The 22,705-nt window shown below is 42.1% G+C and overlaps 1 protein-coding gene across 1 annotated transcript; it reads left to right on the forward strand.

Moving 5' to 3' along the window:
- Window positions 1-137: 137 nt before the first annotated feature.
- PSAT1 (phosphoserine aminotransferase 1) lies at window positions 138-22,655 on the forward strand. Its single transcript, XM_056848987.1, has 9 exons — window positions 138-200; window positions 2,842-2,902; window positions 4,239-4,308; window positions 5,089-5,294; window positions 9,672-9,844; window positions 10,552-10,721; window positions 16,157-16,285; window positions 20,426-20,563; window positions 22,462-22,655. The coding sequence occupies exons 1-9, from the start codon at window positions 138-140 to the stop codon at window positions 22,565-22,567; spliced, it is 1,116 nt and encodes a 371-aa protein (XP_056704965.1). The 3' UTR covers window positions 22,568-22,655.
- The last annotated feature ends 50 nt before the right edge of the window (window positions 22,656-22,705 follow it).

Raw genomic sequence — 22,705 nt, forward strand, 5'->3', positions numbered from 1 at the left:
GTGCAGAGAGCCAATAGGGAAGGCGGAGCGCCGAGCGTTGTGATGGTCCAGGGGATTCGGGATAACTAGAGAGACGGCGGTGCTGCTGGCAGAAGCAGGAGGCTGCCTGCTGCGACCGCTTCTTCTCCCTCGGGACCATGGACGCCGCCCAGAAGCCCGTGGCGAATTTCGGCGCTGGGCCAGCTAAGCTGCCGCGTGCGGTAAGGAAGGGGCCGTCGAGCTCCTGCAGGTGGTTCTCTCGGAAATCCTGCTGGATGCCCTGAGAGACGGAGGCGGGGGCGGAGAGAAACGTGCAGCCTGATCCTAAATGTAGGCTTGCTCGGAAGTAGGTCCCACCGAATTCGGTGGCCCTTGCTTCTAAGCAAGCGGGCATCAGGTTGCAACCTTGGATGGCCCGTCAGCCGTGTTTGCATTCGGCAGGCGGCCAGTTTTTGAGTGTAGATCTCTCTCTCTCTGTGTGTGTGTGAAGTGCCGTCAAGTCGCTTCCGACTCACGGCGACCCTATGAATGAAAGTCCTCCAAAATGTCCTGTCTTTGACAGCCTTGCTCAGATCTTGCAAATGGAAGGCTGTGGCTTCCTTTATTGAGTCGATCAATGGAAGGCTGTGGCTTCCTTTATTGAGACTTGTTGGGTCTTCCTCTTTTCCTGCTGCCCTCCACTTTTCCTAGCAAGCCTGTCTTTTCCAGTGACTCTTGTCGTCTCATGACGTGACCAAAATACGACAGCCTCAGTTTAGTCATTTTAGCTTCTAGGGTCAGTGTAGATCTAGAAGGGAAGATTTCCGAGACCAGCAGTTCGAAAACGAGGGAGAGAACTCTTTTGGAAGTAAGATCAATTCCATAGTCTCTAAACGAAGGGTCCGTGTCCTTGTTCCTCTACGTGTAGAAAGGAACTTCGGGTCCCGGTGTTACGGACTGACCCCGAAAGAAGGATTTAGGGTTACTGGTTAAAATGGAGCAAAGTCTTGCAAGGAGAGGCGCCTGAAGTTCCTGAAAGTTTGACTGTACTTTATAGACGGCCCCTGACTTACCTTGCGCCGGGCTTTGCTGAGTCTGCGGGCTTTGCTGGCGTGTTACTACTCGCTTGCCTCTTTTAATCTGGGCTTAAAACATTTTCTGCTCGGGATATCCTTTTCAGTTCTTTTTTGCAAAGAGAGCACTTCTCGGGAAGAGGTAATGCTGTCCCAAGCACAATGGTAAAAGGGACAGAGGGAATTTCTATCAAAGATATCCGACAACATCTGGCAAAAAGAATGCCTGTGTTGCATGATGAGCCCTCTTCTTTTGTCTGCTGAATACATTGTAGCACATATGATCTTTCTCGCATTTCTATGGGTATATTCAGAATCTGATAAAAAGTGAATTTAGAACCACCATTCTCCCTTTTACGTGTGTACAATTTGCTGAAGTATGCCTTTCCATTTTTCACATGTTCTTTGATTTCAAAAGAGCCTACAGCACATTTTGTCTTCACTTTTTGGCATTAAAGGAGCCTGCTTCTCTCGTCTGGTTAAAATGTTGCCAAGTCTCTCAACTGGATTACCAGGTCTAAGTTAATATGCCTTTGAGACAAACAATTTGTATGATTTTTGTTACAAGAAAAAGTTCTGCTAAATAGGGGGGAAAGGCTTATAGGTTGAGTTATTCCATGACTTTCAGAACACTTCTGTTTGTATTTGTCAGTACTGCTATGAAGAAGATATTCTTTCCTTCCTTGCACCTACAGCAGCTGTACAAAAGAAACTGATTGTCTAGTATTTCAGTTAGGAGTGCTTGTAATTTCAAAAACAAAAATCAGTCTAGTTTGCTTATTTGGAAGACTGTGATTTTTAAAATCCCCTCAGAACTGAAATTAATATTTTTAGAAAGATGATATAATAAGCCTTTGTACATATGTCTGTTTAACTTAAGGCAGCTTCATGCAGACTAACAGCATAGGTTTCATAGAACATATGGTAAAGAGAAATCTATAAACTGATCTTTTCAGAAAGTTGCATCAGCAGCAGTCTCCAGTAACATCTGAAGAGAGGCATTGTTCCTGTTGAATAAATCTCTCAGTCTTTCTATAAGAACTACACGCCTAAGCACTTTATAAGGGTTGCTGCAGCTTACATTTTCCTTCAGAAATCACAAGTTTAGTGACCTTTGCAGAAGATTTAATACCAGAGTCTTATCTCAGTTCTGTTCTAAAGTCAAATTATCTAATGGTTGTAGAGTCTGACATGGCACTGAACTTTATCTATCAGCAGGATGGCTGATTAATAATGGAGCTTCTGTTTATAATAAGACTTTCATCGAAATAAATGTATGTCTGGCTTTTAAAAATCCCGTTTGTAAGTAGTTTAATTCATATAGAAACAAAGATGCCTGAAGAAGCAATAGCTCTGATCTTTGAAAAAATAATATTATGTTGGCTATATGTAAATGGTAGCCAAAATAGCTATGTCCTCTAAAAATGGTGCTGAATTTCACACATGAATGTTTTCATTCTTGCAGAATATTTGCACATCAATAGAGTAAAGGGACACGCTGAAATAAAAAAAATTGTTGGTAGTTTGAACCCTGAGTTGGGATGGTGTAATTGAAAGTCTGGAACTCTGGGACTAGTTAATAATTTGTATATATGGGCATAATTCAGAAGTGCTCAGTAGGATAAAAAAGCTCTGAGTTTTGCCAATGACGTTTGAAACTGCATGGCTAAAAAAGCTGTTCAGAGGACCCCAGTGGGTGAGTGGGTTGATACTGGGAAAGGTGATCTTTTGTGTTTGTGTTTGCATTGACAATGTGTGTGATTTGCCACTGACTTCTGTACACTTGCATTGAATTATTGTTCTTTTGCAGGTATTGTTAGAAGCCCAAAAAGAACTGGTGGATTATAAAGGTCTTGGCATAAGTGTTCTTGGTAAGTTTTCTTGGTTAGTTTTATTACTATTTCTAGAAGTCTTTAATTATATTTTAAAATGGCTGGCACAAAGAATAACTACATATTTCAATTGTGGCACTATAGATTTGCAGTATTATCTAGAAGGTGCCTATCTGAACACTGTAACTCTTAATCACATTTTCATTTCCCTCTTCTTCCAAAGGCAGCATAGAAGGGATTCTCTCATTTTATCTTCTCAGCAACCCTGTCAAGTAAATTAAACAAAGATTGTTACTGGTCCAAGGTCACTTGCTGAGCAGGAGTTTGAATCTGGATTGTTCTGGTCCAAAAGGAACAATTAACTCCTATATCATATTTGCTTTTGCTTATTCCCCTCTAACTTCTTGTATAAAGCAAGTGGTGCATCTAACTACTTTTGCTGTTTCTACACCAAAACTACAAATACTGTAATAGACTGGAGAAGGAACTATCACTGATCCAGCAATTTCCTGGTGGGTGTTGGAGCTGTGATGCATGTATAGAACTCCCCAGCCTACACAAATGATACCCAATTCCTCTGGAGACAGCAGATGCATGCACACCATTTTTGCGCCCACAGATCTGCTGTTTTCATTGAAATGTGAGAGGCGACATGTGTAAGTTTCATGTGCTCACTGGGATGCATGCTGGGATGTGGAGCAAGACTGAAGTATGCAGATCTCCAAGCAAGCCAGGATTGTCTCAGGCATTCCCCCGGACAAAAGTGAATTTTGCCAATGATAATCTTTGCTCATGGTCCAAATATTGAGAGCCAGCAAAGTGCAGTAGTTTGAATGTCAGGCTGGGATCTGGGAGACCCAGGTTCAGATCTTTACTCTGCTGTGGAAGCACGCTTGGGGCAGTGAGTCTCTTTCAGCCTAACTTATCCTGTCGGGTTGTTGTGATGATAAAAATGGAGGAGGCCTGATGTTGGAAGCTGCTTTGGGGTCCTCATTAGGAGAAGCGGCATATAAATAAATAAATATTGAGGCAGTAGAAGGAGAATGCAAGCAGTTACTGTGGTATTTTCCATTTATGTCCTTTCAGAAGTAAAATAGTTTTTTTTTCTGACTCACGTAATTGTGTGGATGGGGATGGGTTGTGATATAAGTTTCTGGGCCCGAGGGAATGCCGATTCAGCTGTGGCCCCGCCTGCTGACTCTCCACACACTGAGTTAATAAATGAATGAATTCTGCTTACATATTTAAAAGTTTTATCACGTCAGCTCTGGTAATTTGAAAGGTGTCTGAGGAAAAATAAGTAAAAATGACAGGTTTTATAAAACCAAGCTTATTTCAGTGTTATGATCTGTGTCACATTATTTCTTCCTCATAGAAATGAGCCACAGAACATCGGACTTTTCAGAAATCATCAGAAAAGCTGAAAACCTTTTGCGTGAACTTCTGTGAGTTATATAATTCTGAACTGAGTTAAAATTCTGAATTTTGGTCATTTTTTCATGCTTGTGGGAGAGGTGGATTCCTGTGAGGGAGCTGCATTAATCTGATGCAACAAAAATACACAGGGGGCTTGTGGAACCATGAAAGGTATCAACATTTATTTCAGCATAATGCTATTTTTATTTATTTGATTTTACAAAATTGATATCTCGCCTTTCTGCCCTCATCAAGGTGACTAGATGTTAGCTTCTAAAGAAGTCTAGAATAGTTTATGCGAGGATGAATTCTGTTAGTCTTTAAGATGCCACAAGACTCCGGTTTGGTTAAGTTTAAGATGTCTCCTTTATAGATGTGGAAACGACTGAACACTTTAGTAAGAGAATTTAGCCCTGTTTTCAGCACATTAATTTCTACTGTTCTCTGGAAACCACTGGGATGCTGCCTAGCATGTTCTGCTTGTATCCAGGAAATAACAAATTTGCTCCTTGGTGGCCATATTGGAAGCTCAGAGTACATAAGGCAGCCTCCTCAAATGGCCCAGGACATCTCAGGATTGCCTTGCTTGCTGCACTCCTATTGATGTGGTCAGAGGAGGGTGAAAGCACCACCTGTTCATTGCTCTGGACACTTAGAGCATGTAAGGTGACCTCCTAGACCTTTTTTGTGTGTGGTCAAAATGCTGGTATTGCTACTTTATTTGAATAAAAATAGCACGAACAATAGAACATTGTAAATTCTGAACTGGTTGGATAAAATTAAAGGAAACGTTCTTCTCCTTTGCACAGAAAGATACCTGACAACTACAAAGTGATTTTCCTCCAAGGAGGTGGATCTGGACAATTTAGTGGTATCCCACTTAACCTTATTGGATTAAAAGAAGCAAGGATTGCTGATTATGTGGTTACGGGAGGCTGGTCGGCTAAAGCTGCTAAGGAAGCAGAGAAATATGCCAAAGTGAACCTTGTTCATCCTAAACTTTCTACTTATACAAGTGAGATCACTTCAGATTCTGCACGGGTGAAAAATACATTGTCCTACATGCGAGCTTTGTTTATTTTATTTCATTCTTATGTCTCATTGTTATATATAATAAGTTGAAAACCATTAATCTTTAAGCATGATAGAAAAAACATTAACTCCTGAGCTCATGAACACACATATGAAACTGTCTTAAAGTGTATCAGACTATGAGTCCATCAAGGTCAGCATTGTCTATTCAGTCAAGCAGTGGGTCTCCAGGGTCTCAGGTAGAGGTCTTTCACATCACCTACTGCCTGGTCCTTTTAACTGGAGATGCATGCAAAACAAAGGCTCTTCCACTGAGCCACAGCCCCTTCCCAATAAATCATTTGGATCCAAGCACTATAAGCAGAAATAGTTCTTCCAGCTTCATATTGCTCCAGTAATTAACATTTTGGTATTATAATTTGGAGACTGCATGAATTGTCAAGCTAGTGATTTAACAAAAAACATCTCCAAGGAAGATCCATCTGTACATTCTAATGGGAAACCTGTTAAGTCACTTTGGGGAAAATGTGAGGCATTTTCTTGGATCTTTTAAAAGGTGTTTTGAAAGGATACAACACAAAATCATTACCTGAAACAAGCTCATCATGGTAAGCATTGGATTGCGCAATTAGTCCCTTGCATTTATGACTCTCCTTAAATAGTCTGATCTCAGAGCCTAACCAGATATGTTCTAGGAAGTTCTATATTTGGACCTTCCAACAGTTAACAAAAATATTTTTAAAAGGACAAAATAAATGTATTAGAAAAGTGATGGGAACGTGGGTTACAATTCTGCAGTAGGAATATTTAGAAATTCTTTCTTTAAATCGCCATTAGACTTTGATTCCTATTACAGCAGGCTCCTTCCTTCAGCTGCTAGGCTTTGCCCCCTTATCTCTGGTTATGACCTTCAAGAAATCTGGCAACCATGACAGTATTAGATTTGGTTACATGTAAACAGTACTTTTATGTTTTTTTAAAAAGTGTCGGTACTCCTATGTATGGTTGCATCTATCTACTACTGGTCATATAGCCATAGCCTTGAGCACAAAACAAAGAAACAAATAATTCCTTACTTAGTGCTATTCTTCTGATATTGAATTATTGCCCCATAAATTTTGCCACAGACAGAGTAACAGAATCATTTATGTCCGATAATAGCCACGTCACCTGTGCCCTTGTACTGCCAGATGTCTCGTTGGACATTTCCAAATTTTAAAATAAAGGAGTAATTAAACTGGCCCTCAGCTCATTAAATATAGGACACTCCATGATAATATGTTCAATAGTTTCAACTTTGTCATGTGAGCATCTACATGTTCTAATGGAGTATGGCACTTCGTTATATCTGCCCTCCAGAACTGCCGAAGGAAGGGCATTCATTCTTGCCAATATAAGTAAGGTTGTATCTATTTCTGCCAATTTCCCCCCTCAGGACTTGACTTCAAAAATGATACCTGTATTTAGTACCAGTGAGTACTACCACAAAAAAGCTCTGAATTTAAGCTGGATGCTCTCCAGGCAAAATTAGTGCAGTTTGCAAAAGTGATATTAAGACGACCAAAGAAATATGATGTTGCTTTGAATTTGTGAAGCATGACAAATATAATGCACCATTTAATTCAAAAAATGAACACTTTAAATTATGAGTGCACATTATCATTCATCTGCAATTTTAAAAGTTCTTTTATGCACAGTAAATTATGAGTTCTGGGCTATCCAATCTTGTCCTTGATTGCTTGTGGTTGTGAAGGGTGGCTTCAGGTGTTTTTGACAAGTATGGATGGAGAACGCTCCTGCTTCTGGAATAAAATGCTATGTAGTAACCTGTGCATATTCCCCAAAGTGAGTGTTATGAGTTCATGATGCACGTGGAGCTCATTCATCTCACCATGAGGGAGATGGGTAGAGTGGGGTGGCTACACATTGTACAACAGTCATTGGCAGATGATCTCGTTGGCTTCACATACCCAGTTACCAAGAATCTAGGACTATAACAGCAGTAATGTTTGAATGTAGATTGTGAAGGTTGGGGTGATATCACATAGGTACAGAAAATGAAAATACGAGAAAGGTAAGTGTGCCTTGAAAATTAATTGTCTCATGTATTATAGCAAATTAATTGTTAAAAGTTTTTTTTTTTTTTGAAATAGTTACTTGGGATGGTCTGTTTCTACATATTGACTTCGCAGACTCTCTGCCATTCCCAGAAGGAGCCACAGGTTATTGTATTCACCCAAAAGGAAGATTACCTTTTTTTTCTCTTTTTGGGCTTTGCAAAAAAGAAAGAAAAAAGAAAGGTTGTTTTCCAATCAGGTATATGCGTGCCATGACCTGGATGTCCCAGGCTAGCCTGATCTTGTCAGATCTTAGAAGCTAGGCAGGGTCGGCCCTGATTAGTACTTGGATGGGAGACCACCAAGGAATACCCGGGTCGCTATGTAGAGGAAGGCAATGGCAAACTACCTCTGTTAGTCTCTTGCCTTGGAAACGCTACTGGGTTGCCATAAGTCAGCATTGACTTGATGGCACTTTACACACACACACACAGTGTGTGGGAGGGTATCCTCCTCTCTTGCCTTGAGACTTCTCACACCAGCCAGGTATGAGAGTAGGGTTGTGCATATTGATATACCCGAACTGAAAATGAACCCGAAATTAGCCGTTTTGGCAATATTTGGGTTTTAGGTAGACTGAATACCAAAACCTGGGAATCTGGCCGAAGCCAAATAGACGATAATTATTTTGCTTTCTCAGGTTCAGCTATTCGCCTTTGCTCAGAGGCACGGCTCTGTGTTTTCTCCCATTTTTCAATCTTTTGACTGGTTTTGAGGTCAGGGTCGTGTAATCGGAGCCAACTTGGTCTGACAACTATTCAGTGGATTGATCTGCAATTCTGCATCAAGCATAAGGGTCACTAAAAAGACGGGGCTCACCCAGTCCCGACTGGAGGGATATACCCTCCAACTAAAAAACACCAGCTTCTACAGTTACTTACCAGGCTTCTGAAGAAGACCCTCACCCATGAGGATGAGCAATCTCCTTCACAAGAGCTGCCTTGGTCATGACTTTAGCTGGCTCCAATACCCCCTCCCCTGAAAACCTGCTGTCTAACTGAAGGTTGCCCCGAGTAGAGGCTTGGTTTCCTTACACTGTGACCATCTCTTGAAATCAGATTTTTGATGACATCCTGTGAACAGTCCCTTATTATAGTCATTTGCCACCAAAATAAATGTTTTCTGTGCCTTATTTTTCTTGCATTTAAGCCGTTTTCCTCAGTTCGGAAGCTAATTTGCATGGACATCATGCTATACGCCCTAGATACGAAGGCAGCCCCCAAACTTTGAGGCAACGGTCTGCCAATCGGCTCTTTCCACCAGTCCTCAGCAATGCTGAACTTCTGAACCAGAAAACCAATGGATAGCTCAGCTTGCAAATGCCTGGAGGACTGGGGCCTTTGCTGGCTCATAAAATTGGACCCTCTGTGCCAAAGTTCACCAAACTTTAGTGACTGTCTAAGGAGAGTCCCTTGCAGCCATGCTGCAAAGTTGGGGACTCTACCTCTAAAAATGTCCCCACAGGAGCTTTGAAAAAAATCCCCATAGACTATAACGGATCCAATTTTTTTTTGTAAACCCGGAAATAAAGCTGAAATACCCCTTTACTGGTATGGGTATTTGGCTTATTCCGCGTTTTTAAAAAAAAAAATCAAAAAAAAATCGGGCCCGATAAACCTGAACCAGAAATTTACCAATTTTATTTTGCATGACCCTATGTGAGAGCAAAGAGAGGAGAAGGCCTACCAACAGCTGCAACCAGCCCCTGGAAGCTCAGAGGCAGAAGATCCCCACGCCCCACCAAGCAGACTTGCCAGGTTGTTAGCAGTCCAGGAAGCCTGTTGGTGGGGGGGGGGGCTGCATAATCCTCTCTCTGTTTTGACATCTGGGTGGGGTGCGGTGGAGAGCAGGATCATCTTGAATTCAGTATTATCCTTCCCCTTTAGTTTTCTCTTCTTCTTTGGGGAGGGGGGAAAATGTCTTACATTAGGGTTCATCTTCCTTTTGGGAGAGCGTGACATCTGCCATGGTCCATGGAGCTTACATGGCCCTTCAGGTGGGTAGAAACTTAGACCACAATAGCTGGTACGTATTTATTTGGTGAATACAGTGCTTTCTGCTGTTAGAATAGCAAACTTCTAGAGTAATCCAAGAATGGATGAACTTTGCTGGCAAAGTGATGGAAATACGTTGAGTAGAGTCATAATTAGAACTTCACTGTTTAGAGGAAAGCATATTTCATTACAATTAGACTTCTGAGTTGAGAACTCACCCTTGTTTCTGTGTCTTCTTACCTGGTTCAGAAATCCCTGACCCAAGCACTTGGAACCTTAACCCAGCTGCCTCTTACATCTATTACTGTGCAAACGAGACTGTCCACGGTGTGGAGTTTGATTTTGTACCTGACGTTGGAAAGGCAGTCCTAGTTTGTGACATGTCATCAAACTTCCTTTCCAGGCCAGTGGATGTTTCTAAGGTAACGTTCCCGAAGAGCTGATTCTGCAAGATGCAACTTAAACATCTTAGTCCTGGGGTTAAGTAGGGAATTTTTATGTATTGATAGGCTATATCTAGGCTGCAAGCCTAGATTATTTTTATATTGCTATAATTGTGATAACTTCCCTCAAAGAATCTTGGGGGTTATAGTTTGGTAAGAATTGTGAGATTTTTATGTTAGAATCCCCTGTTATATTAGTGTTCCTCACTTTCTGGTCTTCTATGCTGTCCCTCTTGACTCTTGCATATATTTACATCCTGAGCCTTCGGGCAAGGACTTGTCTGAAAAACAATTTGAAAAACTATGTAAAATGCTTAGTTACTTTTAAGTGGATACAAATTACTATGATCTCCAGGCTGTTCCCGAGGACTATAGTTTCAAGGCTTCACTGGCAAAAGAGAACAACTGTCATACCCATTCAAGTCTCTTGCATGGATGTGCCCTACAAGATTAACACTCTATTTGGAATATGCACCCTAGCATGGGGGTGGGTTTGTGAGTTTTTAAAAATTACTTTCTAATGCTTTTTGCTGACACAAGGATAAGTTTGGCACCTGGCTAATTAACAATAGGACACCCCGCCATATGGAAACACTAATACCGTATGTGGAAGTTCTAGCTATAGTGTACCAATGGCTTCATTTATTTAATGTTTCTTCTCTATCTCTCTCTCTTTTTTTTTAAAGTTTGGTGTAATTTTTGCTGGTGCCCAGAAGAATATAGGCTCTGCTGGAGTCACGGCAGTTATTGTGCGGGAGGACTTACTTGGCTTTGCACTCAAAGAGTGCCCTATAGTGTTAGACTACAAAGTGCAGTCGGAGAACGGCTCATTATACAACACTCCTCCATGCTTCAGGTAATTTTGAATTTTTTTTTGAAAAATAAGGTGTCCTGCTAGGTGTTTACATATTGCTTGCTATGCAAAGCTGCTTCAGAAAATATGCATTTGCTTTCTGATAGGTCAGTAACGAGGAGGATTAAGTCAATCTTGCATTGTGCGGGTAAAGTTTTATAACAGAATAATTTAAATAGCTCTTTGCATGTCGCCTGTACCACAATGTAGTATCATGCTGATCCAGTTGCATAACCAAATTCCTCTGGGTATAAATTGGCATGGTGGAAGTGTTTAGTATTTTAGAACTGATTTTCAGCTCCCGTAAATGACAGATTACTGCTTTTCCTGGGTCTGTGGATGATCTAAATTCAGTAGCTCCTGTGAAGAATTTTTTTCTCTACCTCTGGTTTCATAATTCTTTCCATGGTTTATATGCCTTCCTTCACTTACACATTTTGTTTTGAATCTATGATCTTGGAAAATGGTGACAATGCCCTTTCCCTCTTAATAATTGTCCACCTTGAGTCTTCTTGAGAAAGGTAGACTATACACGCTGTATAATGAATACATTCTGCATTGAGGTAACACAACAGGAATTCCTGTAAAAGTTGTGGTTGCAAACTCAATCCGAATTGGTTCTTGTAGGTTACACAGCCCGGATAACCTACAAGAACCAATGAACTCTGACCGTGAAAGCCTTCGACAATATTTTCAATCCGAATTGTTGGCATTGGTGAAATTTTGCTTTGTTAGGAGAGTCGTTAGGTCATGCTAAAGTTGAATAACCATGTGCAAATATGTATGCAGAGATCTCTGAATTCTATAGTACGTTTAAATTATATGAACAACAAAAATGAATTTTTGTAAGTGGTTTCACAGGGTTCTTACAACTTCTGCAACAGTATATATAAAATAAGTGCTTAATTAATTTTTTTATACATAAACTTTGTTCTGATAGTGTGGAGAGAACTTATGCATTTGGAGGGGAATTTGATTAAGAAAATCTGTGAATCCTGCTTGAGATAATAGCCACAAAACTCATTAGTATGTATAATACTTAAACTACACACTGCAATAAAGGTTAAAGAAGTTGGCCCAGCTGAAGCCTTCCAAATGTTTGCCAGGGTTTTTGTGTGTGTGATGGTGACATTCTGTTTTAGTGCTTTAATATTGTAAATTGGACAGGAGGCATTGCCTGTGTCTTGATTTTAAAATTCTGCTAGCGTACTGCAAGAAATTGGCCACTCTGTTTCCCCTTTCCCCCCCACTACTTTTCTTTCTACTGGGTGGCTGGTGTTAACTGACTGGAAACCTGAACTGAATGTCCATGAGCTGCACAGTGAAGTGCTGAATTAAATTAGTATAATGCTGATCATTTAACCTCTTGCCAAAAGGAGCCCTGTCTTTCTGACATTAATCTCCTGGGTGGAGATTAATAGTGTCCCCCTGACCCCCCCCCCCCGCCGGGGAAATCTCATTTGCTAGCTACAAGGATTTGTCTTATATTTAAATCTGTGACTAAACCTGTCCTGGGGATGGCATGAAAACTTGCAGTATGGTTTTAAAGTGGGTCACCCCCCCCCCCAGTTATTTAGTGGGAATACTTTGGCAGACAGTGAAGTCTTTGATATTTTATTTGGATGCAGAATCTGGAGGGTTCTGAACCTGGCATTAGTCTAGCCTGCTAGTAGTTCTTGAGGGTGTGTGTGTGTTGCAATTGGTCTGCATAGCAGAGAGAGGAGAAGGTGAATACAGCAAAAGAGAACTGCTAATGAAGAACATTGTTTAAGGAACAGTAAAATACAGTGCTCATTGTTCTGCACATGCAACAAGTCATCATGAGCATCAAAAAACTAGATTGATTGCCCGACCCTATACGTCTATTGTGATACTTCACTGTAAACAGTGACTTATATTGTGGCATCTGATAATGTCATCATGTGTCTGGAAAGTGGACTGAAACATATTTATAGGACTATCTCCTTCCAGATGTCCCTATGCACCCATTACAGTTGCCAGGCAGCCATCTGTTGGCTATTCCCCTACTTAGGTGGCCTGTTTGGCATTGACATAAGAACATAAGAAAGGCCCTGCTGGATCAGACCAAGGCCCATCAAGTCCAGCAGTCTGTTCACACAGTGGCCAACCAGGTGCCTCTAGGAAGCCCCCAAACAAGACGACTGCAGCAGCACCATCCTGCCTGTGTTCCACCGCACCCAAAATAAGAGGCATGCTCCTCTGATACTAGAGAGAATAGGTATGCAGCATGACTAGTATCCATTCTAACTAATAGCCATGAATACCCCTTTCCTCCATGAATAGCCTGGGTCTTTTCCATCGTGGCTCCAGCTCTGTGGAATGGGCTCCCTGAACAGGTGAGAGGGGGCCCCTCTTTGGAGATCTTCAGGAGGTGTTGCAAGGCCTGCCTTTTTGCCAGAGCCTTTGAGGGGTATTCATAGAGCAGGAAGTGAGAGAGATGGTCTCACACAGGAGTTGGGAGGCAGTTTCAGAGAGATGGGATGAGGTTGTTGGATTGGAGTTAGGAAACTATTGGCTTCAGGAACGAAGTTCACAGGCAAGGATATGTTTCAGTATAGTTTGTTATCTGTTTCAGTATAGTTGGTTAGTTTGGAAACAGGGCAGTTCATACATGATAGATTGCGGCTGCACTAGTAGTAGGTTGGTGACCAGATCCAAGTGCTGGGGAAGATCAGCGTTTATAGGTACAAGGCATGTCTGCACAGCAAATGACCATGATCCAAATTCTGAAGTAGTGACCAATCAGCATGTCCCTAGAGAAGAAGACAGGCAGTTTTGTCAGGATGCCCTTAGTGCTAGATGATGCTTCTCTGGGCATGTAGACTGTGAAGATCGGATGCATTTGGTGCAAGTACATCTTATTCCCCCAAAGGAACAGTCCACAGATTGGTGCATAGTCACTGCAGGAACAGTAATGCAGTTGGCTCTGTTAATGTGCTTGTAAGCTAAGTGTGCTGAACCCAGTGTAGCTATCCCCATTTCTGAGTTGAATGGGAAAAACTTCCTATTTGTGTTGTAAGTAGTATAGTTACTCTGCTGAGACCTGGGCAGGGCCGTCTTAACAGCATTATAGGCCCCCGGGCAAAACAGTGCACTGGGGCCCCTACCTACACAACCACACACAGGAATAAAAATGTAAATGGTTGATAAAATTAAAGATGTTTATTGGTACTTCCAACAAAATCAGTGTTTACACATTTAAAAATCTGCTGTACAGCAAAGACTAATCAACACAAATGTTTGAACAATATAACATGATATTTATAGTTTATAATATTTATAGTTTAGTGTAGTATTTATTCATTGACAGCAAGTCACAACATACAGGGATGTTTGCTTTTTCAAACAGTAAGAGGCATTGGGGGAGGGAAGGCAGCATGGTATAGCCCAATCTTGTCAGATCTCGGAAGCTAAGCAAGGTCAGCCCTTGTTAGTATTTGGATGAGAGACCACCTCAGAATGCCTGGGTTGTTATGCAGAGGAAGGCAATGGCAAACCACCTCTGTTAGTCTCTTGCCTTGAAAACCTCATAAGGGTTTGCCATAAGTGTGACTTGATGGCATTTTACATACACACAAGGGGTGTTGAAAATGTTAGTCCACTGCTATGTATTAATGTGACAATTTTGCGATTTTACTAGTGGCATAATTTTATTTTATTAATCATTCTGTAATTGTTATTGGTATTTATACTGTGTGACAATTTTGCAATTTTACTTGTGGCATTATTTTCTTTTATTAATTGTTCTGTAATGGTTATTGGTATTTGTACTGTAATTTACTGTATTTGTACTGTAATTTGTACTGTCATCTACTTACGCCCTGACCTGGATGGCCCAGGCTAGCCTGATCTTGTCAGATCTCAGAAGCTAAGCAGGGTCAGCCCTGGTTAGTATTTGGATGGGAGACCACCAAGGAATACCAGGGTTGCTGTGCAGAGGAAAGCACTGGCAACCCACCTCTGTTAGTCTCTTGCCATGAAAACCCCAAAAGGGGTCGCCATAAGTCGGCTGCAACTTGACGGCACTTTACACACATGCACACATCTACTTACAAAGACATCCATTTGAATAAGATAGGCATACTGCTCATGTTTGGATAAGCACCTTGTCCTGCAGCCACCCAAGGATTTCTTGGATTGATGAAGCCTGAATAGGTGAAATGGGTATAAATACCGGAAGCCCATCTTCTTATGGAATCCAGTGGCATCAATGGTGCAAAGAGTAATCATATGTATAAGTGAAGATTGATGCACTTGTGTATCCTATTAATGAAGTGAACCTTCAACTGTCATTTTTGTATCCAACGTTATTGTACTTGCACTTATGCAGTTAAAGTAACGGTGTTATAAAAATATTCACTTGAAAAATTTACTATCCAGACAAATAATTCTTTATTGAACTTTACATAGCTGGTATATTAGGAAGATCAGCATATTGGACAGTGGACCACTGGTGCTGGTACTTTGCAATCCTCCAGGTGGTGTTTGGAGATCTCCCACTATTACAACTGGTCTCCAGCCTATAGAAATCAGTTTCCCTGGAGAAAACAGCCGCTTTGGCAATTTGACTATATGGCATTGAAGTCTCTCCTCCAAACCCGCCCCCCTCAGACTCCACCCCCAAAATCTCCAGGTATTTCCCAACCTGGAGCTGGCAAACCTAAGTACAACTGAAGCAGTATATAGTGAGAATTTTGCCATATTTAAATTTGTATCTTTTGTGAGGCTTTAGCTAGACAAGTTGTGTTGTAACCAGAAATTTTTAAAAGTCGTGTGGAAAGTTCTCCTGCATTGACGGAGAAATTTCACATTCAGTGAAAGGTTACTCTACCTTCTATTTTTATTAAGTACACGTTCATCTGGCCCTTCCTCAAAGGAGCTCATCATTCTCCCTCCTCCGTATTATCCGCACAACAATCGTAAGAGGTTGCCACTCTAACTACTCTACTACACTGTTATTTGCTTATATACTTGAATGGTGCCCTTAGTAACCTTGTAGTGACGTATTTCTTTCCTCCATGTCACATCCTGATCTAGATAGACTGTGCATGTGTGTGTTTTGCCCGTCAAATCACATCTGACTTATGGCGACCCCATAGGGTTTTCAAGGCAAGACATTCGGAGGTGGTTTGCCTTGTCTGCCTCTGCGTCATGATCCTGGTATTCCTTGGAGGTCTCCTATCCAAATACTAGCCAGGGTCAGGACTGAGAGTGTGTGACTGGCCCAAGGTCACGAGTGGGGATTTGAACCTGGGTCTCCCAGGTCCTAGATGTCTTGGCCCCCAAACTCCAGTTCTGTTTCAGCTGTATGAAGTAATGTAAGCTAAACCACAGCTTCCTATTTTGTTGAGAAATGTTCGAAATTAACAGATATGGTTTATTACAAGTAATGGGTGCATCCTTTGTCTTGATCCTAGTATCTATATCATGGGTTTGGTCCTGGAGTGGATAAAAAACAATGGAGGAGTTGCTGCTATGGACAAACTTAGCCAAACTAAATCCCAAATGATCTATGACATTATTGACAACTCCAGTGGATTCTATGTGTAAGTTGCTCTCCTTTTTTATTACATTATTTTTATCATACTGTAAAGTGGCTTACAGTAAGGTATAAATCACTGCCTACACATCCATCATTTTGCAAAGTGGTGGGATTAAACCTTGTAAAATTGCTGCTGAAACTTTTCCAGATGTTAGAACTGTGGGTGGCAAGCAAGAAAGCTAATGATCACAAATGCACCTTTACATGGCTCTTCTGTGATATGTATGTCAGAAAGAACATGACTTGCTAGCAGCAACAGGAAGGGAAGTATAGTCAATGATTTGCCTGTGCAGACTTGAAGAAATACTCTGGAAAACATGCTTTAAATCTTAGCTGAAGTACATGATAGAAAGAGGTAATGAAGAGTATTGCCTATGGCTATTTTTTTTTATTCTTCGTGTTAAATAAATAGGAGCTGACCTCTTTTAAAATGTGCCAGACTTCCATATAATATGTGAAATGGCCTGGGGAAGTAAAAACAGGGCAAAATGGCAACTAAGCTGTATGCAAAATTCAGAGAGAACAAGCTGCCTTAACATATAATTGCATTTTCCCAATGTTACTCAGTATGTGTGCGAGAGAAATTTAGCCTTTGGGGGACATTGCAAAGCAGTCTAAATCCATGAGGTATTTGTTCCTGTTTTCCTGTAGCATAGCTCCCCCCAATTCTTGTCTTCACCTGTGCTGATGAACGGTTGCCTTCATTCACTCCATTTTTCTTTGCTCGGAGCAGCATGTTGGCTTCTTCCTCCCATCATATTTTTCCTCACAAGAAACATGAGGTAGCTTAGGTTGAGAGAGAAAAAGTGGGTCACATGTTCCTCTGAACTATCCTGAGCACTGATGTCATTGGCCTACCCTCAAGTCAACCAAACTGGGACTAACTCAGATGTACAGGCACTCCTCTCATGGTATTTTGCCAGCTCAACATGTACGTACGAAGTTGCTTGTGTGAAGGCACCATCTGCAAGTCTGGGTCTCTCTGCATGGCAAAAGCTAGCACTGTCGGGGAAAAGGCACCCTCCCTGTTGTGTTGTGTTTTATTATGCAGAGAAATCGGGGTGGGGCGGGGCACTTTCAAAGAAATGTTAACTTCGTGTTCATTCAAAAGTAATATAACCTGGTGAGAGAATTGAATCACACAGTAAAAACACATTTTGAATGGTCTGTGGATCATAGTATTTGCACCTTCATCCTACCTATTTTATAAGAGCTAGCTGAGTGGTGTTTTGGCATTATTTTTTCTTCAGATATCTAATTCAGTTTTTGTTCCAGCCGGCTTAGGAATTCAAACTGAAAGTGGCAGTCAATACTGCAATGAAATTACAGTAGTGCTGAGCTGTGTGCATATCTTATCAGTATGTACTGCTGCAGTTTGCAGCTTAGGTGGCAATATCTGTGCCATGCTTTTGAGTGAAGGCAAAGTCTTATCTGCAGTAGGGCTGTTTACCTGTGAAATGCCACCTAGGCAAGGAAATGCCTCGGTGGACAGACTGAATGTGACAAGCCTTTCAATGCACTGGGAATCATCTCCTGTCTTGCAAAATGCTTCAGATTCTAGCCCTGCCAAAATGTAATGGAAAATTTCAAGTTAGTACAGTTACTTGAGAAGCCTTGTTTTAGCCTGCTGTCTGAAGTCCTAGTTCTTTGTGTTCAAGGGAGTCTTTACTGATATATATGAAGAATATTCAAATGTGCAATCCCTTTCTAAGGTCTGAAGTGCGGTAGAACATTTTATGCCATATGATATTTGGAATGTGTAATTTGGCTTCGATATGTTCTTATTAGTCATAACATATCAGCTGACATAGTACTATCTGGTTAACCAATGGGTCATCACATTTTTAGATACCACTTTGTGTTCCTATTTGGTTGCTTTGCAATGCAAACTTATGGTTTTGTTTATTGCCTGGAATTACACTGCTTGTTTAAATTGATTTTCCTTGGATCTAGAATTACCTTTTGATTAGCTTTTGTGATTATAAAGGGAAGTGATTCTGTGGCTGAATACACGTGGTGTCATTTGGAAACATAAGTGCTTTCCACACTGGTTGTATAGTTTTCCCCACTGCTGCTGTGGCTGCCAATACAACACAGCAGCAATCAAGGCTTCAACATGACAAGTTTCCCTGTCTATGTCCCTCAGCAGAGGTCGCCCCCCACACCACCAGAGCTTTTCCAGTTTTAAAAAAACAAACACAGCAATAGAATATTAGTATGACGATGTAACTATCTGTGCATTAGGTTCTCTGCAATCTCAGCTTTCATTTTAAAAAACATACGTCTCTAGCCCCTTTTGTTGTGGAGATGTACCTTTACCCTTATATCTCTGCAATGAAATGGGCTAGAGATTTTTTTAAAAAAAATGAAAGCTGGGATTTCAGAGAACTTGCTAAGCAGATTGTTATAAAGATATAACTATGTTCATTGCCAATTTAAATAGCCCCTTGATGGCACAGGGATGGCTGCCATGGGAATGAGGCAGGGAGAATCTAGAACTTTCTTGCTCATATCCAGGCTTTGCTGCCATCTTTACCAAAACTTCACAGCAAATGAGGTTTGGAACAGATTAGAAACTTCAGGGAAGTTAGTCAGGGAAACTTCAAGATTTGCTCAAATTAGTTAGGGAAACTTCAACATTTGCTCAAATGTACGATAAGGAGCCCCGTGGTGCAGAGTGGTAATCTGCAGTATTGCAGTCCAAGCTTCTGCTCACGACCTGAGTTTGATCCCAACGGAAGTTGGTTTCAGGTAGCTGGCTCAAGGTTGACTCAGCCTTCCATCCTTCTGAGGTCGGTCAAATGAGTACCCAGCTTGCTGGGGGTAAAGGGAAGATAACTGGGGAAGGCACTGGCAAACCACCCCCTAAACAAAGTCTGCCTAGGAAACGTCGGGATGTGATGTCACCCCATGGATCAGGAATGACCCGGTGCTTGCACAGGGGACCTTTACTTACTTTACTACGATAATGCTATAGGGAAGCAAGAAAAATTCTGCTTCCCACCAACACTGAACGCAGCCATGATCTAGTTTATTTAGAATGAACTGGATTTCAGAGAACCTGATTGTTATAGAGTTGTAACTATGTATAATGCAAATTTAAATAGCGCCGTGGTTAGGTAGGGGGCGGTTTGGGGACGGGGTGCTGGCTCCGAGCTCTTGACAGTGTGCAGTTAACAAGAGCTTGGCTGCCACGAGCTTGGGTGTGATCCTGGATGCCTCCTTATCTTTGGAGGCCCAGGTCACAGCTGTGGTCAGGGCGGCCTTTTTCCATCTCGGTCGGGCCTGGCAGTGGTGCCCTACCTCTCCCGCCCTGATCTAGCCATGGTGACTCATGCGACAGTCACCTCTAGGCTAGACGACTGTAATTCACTCTACATAGGGCTGACCTTGAGACTGATCCGGCGGCTCCAGCTGGTAAAGAATGCGGCGAGACTCCTTACTGGGGGCTTGCCCCAAGAGCATATTCAGCTAGTGCTACGTACGTCAACTGCACTGGCTCCAGCTGAAGTATCAGGTCAGGTTCAAGGTGTTGGTTTTGACCTTTAAAGCCTTACACGGTCTGGTACTGTAGTATCTTCAGGATTATCTCTCCTGGTATACCTCCCAAAGAGCATTAAGATCATCTGCTAATAATTTACTGGTGGCCGCCGACCCTAAGAGTGTGCAGCTGTCCTCGATGACAACCAGGGCTTTTTTGGCCCTGGCCCTGGCTCCGGCCTGGTGGCATGCTCTGTCTTATGACACCAGGGCCCTGCGGGACCTTAAGGTGTTCCGCAGGGGCTATAAGACAGAGCTTTTCTCCCAGGCCTACAGTTGCGGACAGCTGCAGATATTACAACTGGCCTCCCTACTCTCCCCCACCTCCTATGTGTATGCAAGATCGACCTGAGGGGACGTCCCGCCTGCCTGTTTGCTTGGCCAATATGATAGGATTGTTGCACCATCTTTGGATTTGCTTGATTTTAATTGGGTTTTATTATTGTAAGTTTTAATATTGTTGGTATAAATTTAAAATGATGTAACTTGCCCTGAGCCAGCTTTGGCCGGAGAGGGCGGGCTAGAAATCACACACACCAAAACAACAACAGCACCTAATCAATCAATAAAAGGCCACCTTAAAATACTTATGTGAAATTTTCAGATGCCCCGTAGACAAAAAGAACAGAAGCAGAATGAATGTTCCTTTCAGGATTGGCAGTATTAAGGGTGATGAGGCCCTGGAAAAGAAATTCCTTGGTGAAGCTGTTGAAAACAACATGATATCTCTGAAAGGACATAGGTAAGATCATCGCTGAGGTATGGTTGTCAGAGTTTGCTTTGCTGTGCAAAAAAGGCAGTGCCAATGATACACAAAGCAGTGATCAAACTATCTTCTTTTCTTAGAATTGCATGAAAGAATACTTACTGTATTAAGCCTCACTGATAGCTTGTTCATATCAATTTGCGGGGTAGTTGGAATTAGCGCTTCCCCTCAAATGTTTTTCTGTTAACCTGTTTTGATGTTTTTTGCTGTCTCTCTTTCCCATGGTTTTGCCTATGTGTCAGTATCATCCCTCCCAGTTTGGGCTTCTTTCCCTTTCCAAAAACAATTTGAGCTACTAAAGGGTCATGCAGTGAATGTGATTATGTCAATGATGTCACTGTGTAGCCTAGCATTGCCAACTCTGGATTGGAAAATTCCTTGGGATTTGGGGGTAGAGCCTGGGGAGGGTGGGGTTTGGGGAGGGAAGAGACCTCTGTCGGGGTATAAGGCCGTAGAGTCTACCCCATAGAGTCTACTCTTGACGGCGTGCAATTAACATCTGCACCTGCTGTCAAGAGTCTGGTTGTGATCCTTGATGCCTCCTTGTCTGTGGAGGCTCAGGTCACTGCTGTGGTCAAGGCAGCCTTTTCCCATCTCCGCCGGGCCCGGCAGCTGGCTCCTTACCTCTCCTGCCCCGACCTAGCCACGGTGATCCATGCGATGGTCACCTCTAGTCTGGATTACTGTAACTCTCTCTACATAGGGCTGCCTTTGAGACTGACCCGAAGGCTCCAGCTGGTGCAAAACGCCGTGGCGAGGCTCCTTATGGGGTCCTCGCCGTGGTATCATATAACACCAGTGTTAAAACAGCTACACTGGCTCCAGCTGGAGTATCGGATCAGGTTCAAGGTGCTGGTTTTGACCTTTAAAGCCTTACATGGTTTGGGACCATCGTACCTGCGGGACCGCCTTTCCTGGTATGCCCCCCAGAGACCCTTACGATCTGCGAATAGTAATTTACTAGTGGTCCCTGGTCTGAAGAATGTGCGGCTGTCCTCAACAAGGGCCAGGGCTTTTTCGGCCCTGGCCCCTTCCTGGTGGAATAGTCTTCCTGGTGACATCAGGGCCCTGCGGGACCTTAGGGAGTTCCACAGGGCCTGTAAAACGAAGCTATTCTGCCGGGCCTATAATTGAGGGCAGCTGCAAGAAGAAGTTCCATCTTTACTGGCCTCCCCATCCCGCCCCCTTTTTGATATCTGGGGGCTGATCAGCTAATATTTGTCGCTGTGGCACCTAGGGTAGTTACGGCCATCTGAGTAGGGTTTTTAATGGTTTTAATGATTATGGTTTTAAGGATGTTTTAGATGTATTCTGGATGTAATCTGTTTTAATCATTGTTATCCGCCCTGAGCCTGGCTCGGTGGGGATGAGGGCAGGTTATAAATCTTAATAAATAAATAAATAATTTTCTCCAGGAAACTCGTCGCTGTCGTCCAGAAATCAGTTGTAATTTTGGGAGATCTCCGGGTTGCACTTGGAGGATGGTAATCCTATTGTAGGCAGTCAGATTTGGCTTCTTGATTAAGTCAATGAAGGCAAGCAAAACTCCACTGCCTTTTGAAGCAATTGCCAAAAGGATGCAGTGTTCTTTCCAGCCCTGAAGGAGAATTTCAATTGCTCTTTCTAATTGAGATGCAAGGCATTCACTCCAAATCAGGTTCTAAAAATATTTGCCTCAGTGTAAATCCAATAAATCCAAGTGACCCAAGGAAGGACAGAAAAGAAGAATTAATTTAAATGAAAGAGAGTCTTCTTGTATGGATGCTCTCTTATACAATTTAATTTGCATTTGAAAGTGAGTAAATCTCCATTTAATACACTGCTTCTTTTGAGCAAGCAAACAAAAAATATAGCAGTGTCTCTTTGCATTTCAGGTCTGTGGGAGGAATCCGTGCTTCTTTATATAATGCTGTGACTTTAGAAGATGTTCAGAAGCTCTCAGCACACATGAAAAGCTTCATGGAGAGGCATCAGTCATAAACTCAAGACCCTGATGCTGTGCCACCCGTCTTGGAAATCAAATGCAAAGAACTGGATGGTGAAAGTAGTATTATTGTAGGAAAGGGCAGATAGCACAGTAAAACATTTTCAGACAAAATAATAATCCTTGTATGTTCA

Source organism: Euleptes europaea, chromosome 4 (assembly GCF_029931775.1).
Source record: "Euleptes europaea isolate rEulEur1 chromosome 4, rEulEur1.hap1, whole genome shotgun sequence".
NCBI lineage: Eukaryota > Metazoa > Chordata > Lepidosauria > Squamata > Sphaerodactylidae > Euleptes > Euleptes europaea.